Here is a 13,420-nt window from a genome sequence, read left to right as displayed (position 1 = left end):
TGCCGGGAGAGGTGTTGGGGCGCCCCGGCCCGCCTGCCGCTGCAGCAGGGTTTGCACCCTGGGTGGGAGCCATCGCTGCGGAGCGAGCGTTCGCTGGGACTCTTTAAGCCAAGAGAAGCTGGCCGGGTTTGTGTCTGACAGAGGAGCTGAGTTTTGCTTTCCATAGAGAACACCTCTTGCAAATGAAGTGGTGATTTGAAACCGTAAAACAGTTGTGGGGCCGTTCATCCTCCCTGCGTGGCTCAGCATCCCTCTTTGCCGAGGGACCAAAGCTCTCCGTGACCCCACAGCTCTCAGCTTGCTTCTTGGCAAAAGGTTTTGTACCTTCTTCCCTTCGTGTGGTTTGGAAACTGTGCTGTGTATGGAGAGAAAAAAAATGCAGGGGGTGTTGCCTTCCCACACAGTCCTTGTTCCAGCTGAGCAGTTTTAACTGTTGATATGAAATCTTTATTTCAGTAAACTTTCAGCTAAATGTCAAACTACAGCCATTTTCCCTGTAACTGCGCCTTTGAAAGCACGATTATTAATATTACTGCTATTATTTTCTATGACTTCCACGATGTGGAAAGTTCATTTCTCCATGAACAGTTCATTTCTCCACCCAAATGCAGAAGGAAAACTTCTTTGTTTAACTTCAAAGTAATTCCTTCTCACTAAACATTAAGGGACAATGAATAATTTGAGGAACACACACACGGCAAATATTTTATTAGGTCTCTGAACACCCAGACATGGGTCAATGCTTTTTGCCACGCTTGTGCTCCCTGCGTGTTCCTAACAGGGCTGTGGAGGGTGCACACACTTTGGAAAACGCCTGCCATTGCTTAAGCCCTGGAAAGTAAGAGAAAAGCAAAACCTCAGCTACTGGCAGGAAAATGAAGTAATCCATAACGATAGGCTTCTACAGGCAAACAGTAAAGGATTCCGTACGGAGCCGCGTGCCACACACTGAGACAACTATTTCCCCTTTCTCAGGAGTCACACTTCTTATATACTGGAGGCAGGGCTTTAATTTTCATCCAGACTCTAATTAACACCTCGGTAGAGCTCTGGGTCTACCTGCTCCCAGGGTGCTGGTGGCCGTGCCAGGAGTGTCTTGGGGGAGAGCTGGTAGGGCCCATGCAGAGGGTGCCGGGCGGACGGGGCAGACAGGGTGTAAACTGCAGGCAGCTGCCGCCGCACAAGGGCATGATATCGCCTGCTCCTTTTTCAGGCAGCAAAATCTCCTCCGTGCTGCCATGTCGTGGCCCTGGGGGTGGGATGGCAGCAGCCACCAGGAAGGCAGCTGGACAGGAGTGTGTCCTCAGCAGAACAGCAGCATCGCGTCGTGGGAGCCCGCGGCTCCAAGAGCACAGACCACTCACACGTAAGTAGGGCTGCCTGCGAGGCAAGCTCAAGCTTAACAGCGTGCACCGAACTCCTCCAAGAGGGACCCCTGTGCTGCTGGTGTTCCCACCAGGAAGGCAGCTGGACAGGAGCGTGTCCTCAGCAGCACAGCAGCATCACGTCGTGGGAGCCCGCAGCTCCAAGAGCACGGACCACTCACACGTAAGTAGGGCTGCCCGCGAGGCAAGCTCAAGCTTAACAGCGTGCACCGAACTCCTCCAAGAGGGACCCCTGTGCTGCTGGTGTTCAGCAACAAGACCTAATCCTCTGCTAATAAGCCCAAGCTCCTGCTGCAAATAGTTTACAGCTAATGGAATGCTCACTTTGTTTTCTGGATTCACAGGGAATGTTTAAAGGGTTTTACTTTGAATTTAAAGAAGGTTTAATTCTGCTAGCACAGGCGTAAACCAGAAGTGGATCAAGTAACCACCATGTAAACACAGGGTCTGTTTTTGAAACTCCTCAGTCTTTTAGAGAGCTGTGTATAAATCTGCACTATCGCTGAAGGGGACATGCCCAAGTGAACAGTATTGTCCACAAAAGTTTCTATCAGCCTGATTCAGAAGAAATCCTTTTCTTCCTTCTCTTTACTCATTTTTAAAGTTAACTGGCTGCAGTTCAAACAGCAAAACACATCATGAAATAAATGGGGCAAATTCAAACAGGCAAAAGCTTAATGAAATAAATGAGACAAATTCCTTGAACTGCACCTAACATGAAAATGAATCTCAGCTGCTCATTAGAGAGTGCTGGGCAGGGAACGTGGGCAAATTAAATAACGTGAAGTAGAGGGAACCACAGAAAACCAGTCGATTATCTAAATCACCTCTTATTAACTACAAAATATTTTTTTAAGATTGAAGGTAGTAAAATATGTTAGTGTCGAATAGCAAAGCCGCTTTACGCTCTTAAAATAAAAAGCGAAGAATTGAGCAGAGCAGAGGAATGGGTAAACGAGGAATATACCACTTTATTTTCAGGGTGGGTTAGCAGTGAGTAATGCTCACCCGGCCCATGTCCAGGTGTTTGCTTCCTTCCTCTCTCTGGCAAAATTCATACTTGGTTTCTCCAGGTTAATTCAGATTTTTCTGGGGATTTGAGCACTGGTTAGCTGTGAAAAGGAGCAGTTGTCAGTTCGAGGTGGCTGAGCCAGGGCCAGGTGGGTAGCGTGGGCACCGTGAACAGCAGATGCCAGCCTGAGCAAAGGTCTTCCACCTTACCGATTCAAGTCAGCGGCAGTTTGTTGCTCTGTCTGTCTAATGCACGGGCCAGATTGCATCTCTTACCTAACCCTTTGTGGCCAGAGGGGACCATCACCTTCCCATGCCACTTCAACAGGCCCTCATGAGCATCTGGGACCCAGCAAAGTTTTTAATGCTGTCCCTTTTTCATCATTGCTCTTTAACATACTCATTTTTTCTGGTTTTTCCCTTGAAAGCATCCTTGCTGTCTGGGAGGGTGGAGAACAGGGAGTTCGCCAAAAGTTAGGTCTGCCTCGGTGGTTGTATGGAAGGAAAATCACACTGTGTGTCAATGCTGGTCTTCAGGACTGCCCCAAGGACAGCAATTAGCAGGCACTGCTAATTGGTCTAATGTCTCCGGTAGCAGCATGTGCTGGAGGAGATACACTGATGCCAACCTTCACCGTGCATCTTCCTGTAGGAGCCTTTGGGACATGTAGCAACGTGGCTCATGGGATACAAAACGAAAACAAATCACTCCTTGGACGTTATCTTTGGCGAGAGCAGCAAAGGACAGGGGGCAAAGCCAAGCAGGCCGTGTTATTGTTGAAAAGGGGGCAGGAGGAGGGGCTGGGGAGCTGGAGCTGCTCAGCATGATGGCTGTCCCTAGAAATTATCCTTCAAGGAGTGAGCACCAGAGAGAGAAAAAGGTGATGGGCAGGCAATGTGGAGATGTCAGAGAGAAACTGTGCCGAGCTCATCTCTCTGCCAGCGGTGTAACAGTCCCAGTGTACAGGGGAGAAGGAGACACTCCTATGCAGAGGCTTTAGGGTTGGCAACATCTTATATGACATCCTCATAAGCAAGCGAGGAAGATGTGACTTCGATGAGGCAGTTTTAGGGTGAGTGGAATACTGGTTACACGGTTAGTCAGAAAACGTACCATCAGTTCACTGCCAGAAAGGGAAATAACGACAAGTATGAGCCCGAGCACGCCCCTCTTTTGTGCTTCTGTTCATGATTTGGAGGAGGGGTGAGACTGCTGTTATTTGATGTGCAGCTGGGAGGGAATTGAGCACTACAGAGCCCAGGATTATAATTCAAAGGGACAGACAGGTAGTCTGGAAAAAGCCCGTATTTCAGTGGTCGTGCTGGTAAGTGAGGGTGTCCTGGTTTCGGCTGGGATAAAGTAATTTTCCTCCTAGTAGCTGGCGCAGTGCCGTGGTTTGGATTTAGGATGAGAACAGTGTTGATAACGCGTTGATGTCTGAGTTGTTGCTAAGCAGCGCTTACCCTAAGTCAAGGACTTTACAGTTCCCATGCTCTGCCAGCGAGCAGTTGCACGAGAGGCTGGGAGGGGACACGGCCAGGACGGTTGACCTGAACCGGCCAAAGGGACATTCCATACCGTAGGACGTCACACCCAGTGTATAAATGCGGGGAGCTGGTGGCAGGGGGAGCCGATCCCTGTTCAGGGACTGGCTGGGCATCAGTCAGAGGGTGGTGAGCAATTGCACTGTGCATCACTCATTTTTCTTGAATTTCTCTCTCTTTCATCTTCACGATTATTATTATTATTAAAATCACAATTATCAAACTGTTCTTATCTCAGTCCATGAGTTTTTTTTTTTTTTTCCCCAATCCTCCTCCCCATTCCGCTGTGATCAGGGAGGCGTGGGGCAAGGGAAGCTGTCCCAGCTCCACTTGGAGCCAGGGGATCTCAGCAGGTGGGAGGCTTTTGCCCTTGTCTCTGCACTTCAGCAATGACGGGGCTTGGCTGGAGACAGTCCAGGGGGAGCAACAAAAGCAACAAGAGGTGGCTGGGATGTAACCTCTGCGGGAAAGCCAGAGGAAACAGTAAGAGAGACTGGGGAGATGAGGCACGATCCTTAAGCATGGAACCCACAAGGAGGAAGAGAGTTCCTATTTCTCCTTGCAGTTAGGACTTAAACTTCAGTCCAAGAGGGGTTGAACACGTCTTTGTGCCCTTGTCAAGGTACAGCCCGACATTTCCCTATAGCACAATCTGCCTCCCTCGCTCCTGACTCTGTAAGTCGCTTTAGCAAAACATCCATTCCAGTAACTCACGTGGCTGATGTGAATTAACTACTTGGCCCATGGGAATCATACCATTATCTTCAGAGGAGCTAGAAAAATAAAGAATGCATTTGTAAGGTTTTTATTGTTTTCACCCCACCATCAATATTGCCTTTAAGAACATCAAAGGATTAAAAAGCAGATAGAGACACCTGCCAGCATCTCTGGAGATGTGTGTTGCACTTTCTTCTAATCCACACCAAGTCTTTGGAGCCTCTCCATGCCTTCAAGAAACAGAGGAATTTTTCTTTTATTTAAGAACCATCTAAAGACCCTTTTACTGGGTTTTAACAGAGCCCTGTGTCAGCACAGTTAAAAAATGGTGGCATTTCCTCTGCCAGATTAAAGATGATATATCACCCTTTGCTGCTCAAACTGATTTACAGTTTCTATTGCAGAATTGCGTAATACTTCTCTAAGTGCTCTGTGGCGCGGTAGCAGGGCCAGAGATGAGGAGCAAAGTCCAGGCACATGCTGATTTTTACCTCTCCAGCATTTTTTATTCCTTCTTTAGGTCTGAAAGAAGAGGTGCAGGGAGCACCCGTCGCCTCTTGCACCCCTCTGACACCCAGCATGGCAACGCCCATGAGAGGTTTGCTCTCCAACCCTGCCAGATACGTCCAGACTTTCCGAGTCTTCCTCGCACATTCGACTGAGCACCAGAGCATGCAGGAGTTCACGGAGAGACAGTTGCCAGCTGTGATAGTGAGGTAACGCGAAGGTGGCCGCGTGGAGCTGAAGGACAGCCGGGGTCATGGTCCCGTGGTGGTGATGGGCTTGGCTGGATTCGGGGGGCTGCCTGCGAGAGGCAGATTGCTGTTCCCCGCCGGCTGCCCCGTCTGTAGGTCTCTGATAGGGCTCGGCTGGAGATTTCATTTACACACGCTGCTGAATGGCTGCTCTTCAGGACGGAGCTGCCTAGCAGGGAGGCGATAAGGCCGAACCGTTTCCTTGCATGCAAATACGGCGTACCCCAACCAATGCTAACAGGTGAAAAACGCAATAGCAGACATTGCCTTCTAACATCAGATTCAATTGAAAACATCTTTTTACAGCAATATTTTCAGTTAATATTTAGGCTCCTCTAGTATGTGTAAATAACTCTCCTGCTTCACCTGCCTGTCTGTGTTTTCTCGCTGCACCCCCTCTCTTTCCGGGCTGCTTCAGGCAGCAGGCAGCTGGGCTCCAATCATGGCTCTGGGGAGGCCCTTCTCTGGGCCCAGGGTTTTATGGCTCTGCCAAAGCCCTGCCAAGGGATTTTAGAGGTGTTGCACTGTCCTCCTTCCTCCGCATTTTGAAAATTGTAAAATTTCCACAGGTAATTTTTAAGCTGCTGTTCCAGACTCGGGGAGGTCTCTAGTCCTTGAAGCTCAGACATGCAGAAGGCACGTATCTGCCACTGCTTGTGTGCACTTGTTGTAGAAGCAGAACTCCTCTACAAATTGCCAAACTAACTGGAAATCAGGAATCCCCGAAGAGCAGAGCTCTGAATCTGATCCCTCCTGCCATCTCGCAGGCATGGCTGTGCACGCGCACTTGTATTTGATTTTGTCCTGCAGATTTTAGCCTTCATGGGATCTCCTGTGCTTCACAAACAGATATAACCCTCTTTTCTGTGCAGCTTTCTTAAAATGTATAAATAATGTTTTTCAGTATTGGAAAAGAGAAGCCTGCAATCAATATTCTAAGTGTTGGTGGTGGAGCAGGTATGCTGTGACCTTCAGTATTGATACACTTCCTTTCTTTTCAAAGAGCAGCAGATTACAAATTGCAGAAAGAGGCAGAATGGGAAATTAGTCTTTTCTTAGTACCTCCAGGAGCAGATGGCGTTAGCTGGTGTGTGGCCACATCACCTGGAAACAGCCTGTGCCTCCCCACCCTGATTCTTGTATGTTCTCCACCAGAAACCTCCTTCAGCACCATCACTCCTTGAGGGCAAGGAGAGGCTTGAACTGACCCATAGTGTCCTATGCAAAACGAAAGCACCATAGTGTCTTAGATTCCTCATAATGCCAAATTTTTGCTTGCATTGCGGTTATTTTCTCCTGTAATGTTTTACTGAGGAGGTAACTCCCCGTTGTTGCTGTCTCCTGCGCTGCTACGTGACAGCCTTGGCTGATATCTGTTTTGCCTGTTCAGTCAACGCATAGTAGCTCCTCCCCGCCACCCCCTCCAAACTGAAGCTGAATATAATCTCCAGGAGAAATCAAGAAGAAATCTGAAGAAACCAGAAGAAATGAGGCTCTTATCTTAAGTTCACGGGGTGGAAAAACAGTACCAATAACATCAAGTGGTTTCTTCTCATTAAATTCTTGCTTAAGTTCCCCTGTAATTAAAGCTTATGTTTTCCAACTCTGCTCTGTCCATTAAGTCATCAAACTTAAATAGCCAGAAGAAATGAGTCTCTTATCTTAAGTTCATGGGGTGGAAAAACAATACCAATAACATCAAGTGGTTTCTTCTCATTAAATTCTTCCTTAAGTTCCCCTGTAATTAAAGCTTATGTTTTCCAACTCTGCTCTGTCCATTAAGTCATCAAACTTAAATTTTATATGAAGAGTTAATTTAGTTTAAATGCTTTAGTCATACCATCTCAAGACTAATTTCAGCTTTGTCAATCTCTTCTAATAAGGAAAAACAGTTGTATGTAAATGGTGGACATTAGTTATAAAAGAGACAGTGTGCCAGAGTAGGAACATGGCTCTCCAAACAAGGGAAAGCAGTCTTCTCCCCCGAAAAAGTTTTTAACAGGTACACTTCTCTTAGTGAAGCACTTAACTCCCTAACCCGGGACACTCCAGCTTAGCATGATGGATGTTCAATCAATAACGTGCAGGCAAAGCTCATTTTGTGATGTAAAAATCCCCAAATCACCAAAACCCTGCTGCTTGCTGGCTCGTTCCTGTCACGAGTCCCTGGGAGCTGAGGAGGGAGCAAATTCCCAGATGCCCCCAGCTAACCCTGGCTGATGCTGGAGGACAGTGATGGAGCTGCTGCCCTGGCTCCATCCACCCCTGTGCTTCACAGGGAGAGACCGTGGACGGAAAGCGTTTCCTTTCCGCTTTTCCACCTCGAGAGACAAGCAAATCATCGGATGTAGCATCATATCCCATTACACCCGCCCGTCTACGGCGCCTGCCTCCGCTTACAGCCTCTGCCTTATTAAGTTCACGCTCTGGTGCGCAGCACTCTGTAACTTTAAAAACCATAAAAGTCATCAACGCTGCTATAAAGTAGCAACTGCGCTATAAACTATCCCGTTACATAAAATGTTTAATTAGAAACTTAATGGTGAACATAGTGGTAGCCTTTAAAAGGTAATTGTGTTGGAGGGTTTAAATAATTCCGATAGCCTAATTGCCAAATTGTTGATAACGCAAGCTGCCACAGATTTGAATGTAAAATGCCTCAGGACACTTGTTTGCATATAAAAGAGCTAACTGAAGCCAATTAAGGCAGTGGATTAAATTATGAATCAAAGGGGTGGGTTTTTTGGTTAAAAACAATACAGGGGTGGTTTGGCCACAGAAGAGTGGAAGAAAATATAGTGACCTATCCGCATGTGGAAATGCAAAATTCAATTTTTTTTTTTTTATCAGGACCTGCACAGCCTTTTCAAAGGGCTAATCCTTTTTACAGGAAGTTGGTAAAGCAACCCAAAATCAAAATGTTGTAGTTCATTACAAATTCTATGTTCCCCAATTTTAGCATGGCAGCCTGCAGACAACTGGCTTTGCTCTGATTTTTCAACGGAATACAGTGTCTGCCGTGATAGCGCGGCTATTTCTGCTCCTTCAGAAAATCTATTTCCCTCCCTCAAAGAACATGCTTGCAGAGATGCCATGTAAATTTTGGTGTTATTAGTTGCTTTAAGAAAGACATGTAAATCTGAAAAGATTGAACTTTCCCTCACTTTCGATGTCAAATTCTCAGGGTGTCAATGAGTAGGTGAGACCTGGGCTGGAGCACCTCATTTTGACCCATGGTGGTGTGTGGAGAGGCCAGAAGCAGGCAGCGAGCTCTTCGTAGTGAAAAGGACCCTCCTGGGGGAGGACCAGGTGTGCTGTGTTGGGCTGGGGGGAACACGTTGGATATTTTTAATCCCCAATATTTTCATTTTGTACCGCAAAATTTCGATATAATGGAGCTAATGTTGAAGTGGTGAGAGCTCAGGGGCACTGAAAATTGTGAGGATGGGCAGAATCTGTGCAGATACAATGGGGGCCCTCCCTCCACGGTCCCTCAGCAAGGGCCTGTCCAGCCATCTGAGTTTGCTGGGTGACCTTCCATTCAGTGCAGAGGTTTGTTCATTTGCAGGGAATTTTACAACGTGGAGTTGTGTGCAAGCACAAGGCTGTCTTTCAGGCCAAAGCTCAATATTTGTCTGTAACACAGCCCCTGTATCTGTTATGCACCCCAGTTACCCTCCACTTTAGTCTTTCTACCTTAATTCATTATTCTGTTCTTTTTTCCATCTAAAAGCATTCAAGCACAATAAGCAGAAGTGAGCCCTAGGAAAGCGCAGCAAGCCAGGGTGATACTGTCCCCGGCCCCACGCCTTGCCAGGAGCATCGTCTCCCTAAGCTGCCTGTATTGTGGATGGGGAGAGGTGGCCAAGAGCGCTGTCAGCAATTTTTAAATTTCGAAATGTTGGCCCCATTGGTACTTCCATCAGTGAAATAATTGCAGCTGGACTGAGCAGTGTCCAGAGAGAAGTATTCCTCACCAAGAAAGTACAAAGTCAGCTCTGGGGTGTTCCATAAACAGGGGCGAGATAAACACAAATGGTATGTGCACTATTCATCATACTTACGGAAAAAGTCACAGGACAGTAACAACAAACCGACATGAATGTTGTTTCTGACCCCAGTATAATCACACATTCTCTCCTCTCTCACCCACGTGACCTGGTAAACAGCAGGCGCTTGGCTAGAAGTCTACTGTCTCATGAGAAACCCTGCCAGGTTTGCTGGGACTATCAGAACTGGTACCATCAGGATCTTCCCTGGGAGAATGTCTGGAACATACAAGGTGAAGCCACGTGCATGACGGTTCTCCCTTGGCACCGATAGTGATAACCAGAGAGGAGGAATGAAGATAGTTGGAACTGATATTTAGGTTTTTTCTTAAATCCTAAGGCTAAACCTTCACTGGCATCTGCTGAGAACACAAAGCAGCAACGTGTACCGGAGTGGTCCATTTTCTGTGTGTGAACGGCAGGCATCAGCCTTCAAAAGGGATGTGATGGTGGTGGAGATAACACCTGCCCCAGCTTTGCTTTCATCTTGTATTCCGTGTTGCCTACTTCCCCAGGTGAGATTGACCTGCTGATCCTCTCAAAAGTATGAGCCAGACATCCACGGGTCACCATCAACGACGATGTCATAGAGCCAAGTGCTGAACAAATGCTGAAGTACAAAGGTATTTTTACATTAAATAAACTTAATTTACATTAAGTACGCTAAATGCATTAAAAAGAGCTGAATGCTGGATGACCCCACGTTCAAACACTTTCCTGTCAAAACTTGCTCTTAGAAGTTAAAAAAAAATCACTATTTTATGGGGGTTTTGTCATCATTGCTTTTCAACAATGTCCAGTCTCTTGTTAAAATCTTGGCCTCTCACACTGCACAGAACTCTGCGTGGCAAATGCCTGGGCTCGACAGACTTTAAAAGCTAAGCAAGGTGGGAACTGATGGGTGACTGTATGGGAATAGAGTCAAATCCCACATTTCAGAAAGTTTTTCTCCTTCAGCTCACGCTGAATCAGGATCCTTCCTCAACATCAAAGGGAAAATTTTAGTGTCTCATGGTAATTCTCGCATATCTTAAAAATGATTTCCAAATAACGGCCAAACCTCACAGTGTTGCACTAAATAAATTACCGTCCTTTGAATTAGAAAACATGGAAAGGGAAGTAAAACAGATTAGGAAAGACTTCGCCATGCGCTCTGTGGCTTAGAGCTTGTTTCCTTCCACCAGCCAACCCAACACTGATGAAGGGAAGCCAAGTGTTTTCCGAGGAGGATTGAGTGGTAGCAGGGTACTTCGGTCAAATTGCCCTACAAAGTGAGCCGTAAACATCAATCCTCAGATTGATTACCCCTGGATTAACACCTACCAGGCTGTACCTTAGCAGGTATTTATGGTCTTGTACGGAGGTGACACCAGCTACACTCGTACAGGCTACAAGCAGCCCGGAGCAGAGCACACCTTGCCAGAAGCGGCTGCTGAATGGATGTGGCAGTAATGAATGAACCTCATCAGCAGCCCGTGTTGTTGGAAATGCTCCAAAGCATAGTAAATACCAGACTGTAAAAGCACACCGTCTTACTCTTGCTTAAGTCCTTTAAAACGAAGCATTTCCAGTATGAAACAACTTATGGAAATCGAAGAAAAAAAAATAAATGGTAACGATCCCTTTCTCCCTGCATTGGGGGAGTTCAGAGTCACTGGAAGCACCAAAGGCTCCCAGATATAATATATATAAGATATAATATTTTTATATCTTTCTCTGTACTACACAGAGCTGATCTTTGAAAAGATGGCTTGTGCAAAATCCCAGGAGCTTTTACGCTGCTCCAGGCTGAGGTGATGAAGGATGGGCAACAGAGCATCTGCTCCGTTTTATTATAAGACAGTTTTAGGCACTTGCACATAGCATTTCTGTGCTGACTGGGTCGTGGACCACAGGCTACGTGGACTGGATTTGCGCTAGTGGTCCCACCACCTACCAACAATCAACTGGCACTCCTATCCTACTTCGGTGAATTTCTTTCCGGAAGAAAGTTAAAGAAAATATAAAACGTTGTCCTTATTTTAAGTTTTATGCTAAACTGGAAATGAAATATTCATCTGAATTTCTTTCTTCAAACTTTCTTATTTGGTAATTAATCATGTCCCCAGTAGGTATCATTAATTAGGTTTCTGAGCCCTAAGATCTTCCGGGGAGAATTGGAAACATTATCTGTGCCTCTGAGAATTCAGTAGTTATGTTTTCTGCCTAACCGGATACTTTCTCCTTGGGAAGGAGAAGCCAAGTTCACAAAAGAAACTTCACAGTGGGACGTGCAGTGATGATAAACTGAGGTTTGTCTTAGACTGCAACATATGATGGAGGTGCTCCTCAAAGCCCCTGGCCAGGCTGAGCTTTCTTCATTCCTGGTCCACGTCCAGGTGAAGTCCCTTGGTGACCATGGTTGGAGTGTTGGTGGCCTCACAGCTGAGCTATGGCACAGCACGGCACAACTGCAGGCAGTCCGGTTTTGATGGCATTTGTCAAGGGCACACGACCAGCTTCTGACCCAGATGACAATCGGGGTTCAACACAGGAGGAAAATAAAGAAAACTTTTCAAAATCATTAGGGTGATGCCTTTTGGTTCAGAGGAACCTTTGGGCAGAAACTTCCCATAATTAGAATGAATCATAGAATCACAGAATCATCTGGTTGGGAGAGACCTTTAAGATCATTGAGTCCAACCGTTCACCCTGCACTGCCAGGGTCCCTAAACCATGTCCCTCAGCACCACACCCACACGGCTTTTAAACACCTCCAGTGATGGGGACTCCACCACCTCCCCGGGCAGCCTGTTCCAATGCTTAATAACCCTCTGGGTAAAGAAATTTATCCGGATATCCAACCTAAATTTCCCCTGGTGCAACTTGAGGCCATTCTCTCTCGTCCTGTCATTCATAACATGGAAGAAAAGACCAACCCCCACCTCTCCATAACTTCCTTCCAGGTAGTTGTAGAGAGTGATAAGGTCCCCTCTGAGCCTCCTCCTCTCCAGACCAAACATTCCCAGTTCCCTCAGCCTCTCCTCCTAAGAAAAGTTCTCCAAACCCTTCACTGGTTTGCCCTTTCCGAAATTTTGACTTTAAATGCCCACCTTGGCAAGCAATCCAGTTTCCTTCCCAGTGCCTCCTCGCAGGCTGTCTAGCAATTGAATTGAACCAGATTGCACCAGATTATTTGTGACGGTGATATGAACTGCTGCAGAATGAAGCCTGAGTTTAAAACAGCAAATTAAATCTGAACTGCGAGCGCTGGGGCCAGTGACTGATAAGTGGAAGCGAACAGAGTAACAGCGGCAGCATCCGAAAGGAGTGGCCCATTTCCAGCCACAAAAGAGAGGAGATAAGTGTTGATGGAGCATTTCTCATCTGTCTGACGGGGATATGTTCTAATCAGAGCCCGAAAGGAGAAACTGTGATAGTGGTGTAAAGGCACTGGTCTTAGCGAATCATGTTGTTTTGAACATGTGTTCTGTAGCTAAGGCTCAGTCTGCCTTTGGGCCTTTTGAGTTTTAAATTTATGTTAACTCCAGCGAAGCACAGGAATCACATCAGGGCTAGCTTTGTCCTGGAGCAATCCTGAGCTCCAGGCAGGAGCACAGTGAGATAAGCTCCATATGCCAGCAGATGGACATTAGCATTCCAGCATCCCTTAAATTATGAAATTATCTCTCAGTTTTTCTCCCATAAAAAGCAAAGAAATGCAGTGAGGAGCCAGGCCCTTGGTATAATTTATTCCTTGAATCCACTTCTCCAGCTTTCTGCTTTCCTCAGTCGCTGGATGTGCCTTGTATCGAGGTCTGAATACATGCCACGTGTCGCTCTTTATACTAGTCTTTGCTTTAAAACACTATTATCCCTTTTACCTGAAGCAGTTGGCTGAAACTGTGGCTTTTTGAAAAATTATATGAACGTAACAGAAGCCAAATGTCAAGAGATGCTCATTGGGCAAAGCTCTTTC

General features: G+C 46.5%; 1 protein-coding gene across 1 annotated transcript in view; it reads left to right on the top strand.

Moving 5' to 3' along the window:
- Positions 1-5,237: 5,237 nt before the first annotated feature.
- LOC104495937 (histamine N-methyltransferase-like) overlaps positions 5,238-13,420 on the top strand; it is a 9,872-nt gene continuing 1,689 nt past the window's right edge. Inside the window, 3 exon segments of the mRNA XM_010138989.1 lie at positions 5,238-5,374; positions 6,318-6,370; positions 9,978-10,085. Of these exon segments, the coding sequence (XP_010137291.1) occupies positions 5,238-5,374; positions 6,318-6,370; positions 9,978-10,085 (298 nt within the window).

The sequence above is a fragment of the Buceros rhinoceros genome, unplaced genomic scaffold, assembly GCF_000710305.1.
Source record: "Buceros rhinoceros silvestris isolate BGI_N320 unplaced genomic scaffold, ASM71030v1 scaffold16836, whole genome shotgun sequence".
NCBI classification, from domain to species: domain Eukaryota; kingdom Metazoa; phylum Chordata; class Aves; order Bucerotiformes; family Bucerotidae; genus Buceros; species Buceros rhinoceros.
This window is presented reverse-complemented; position numbering and strand designations above follow the sequence as displayed.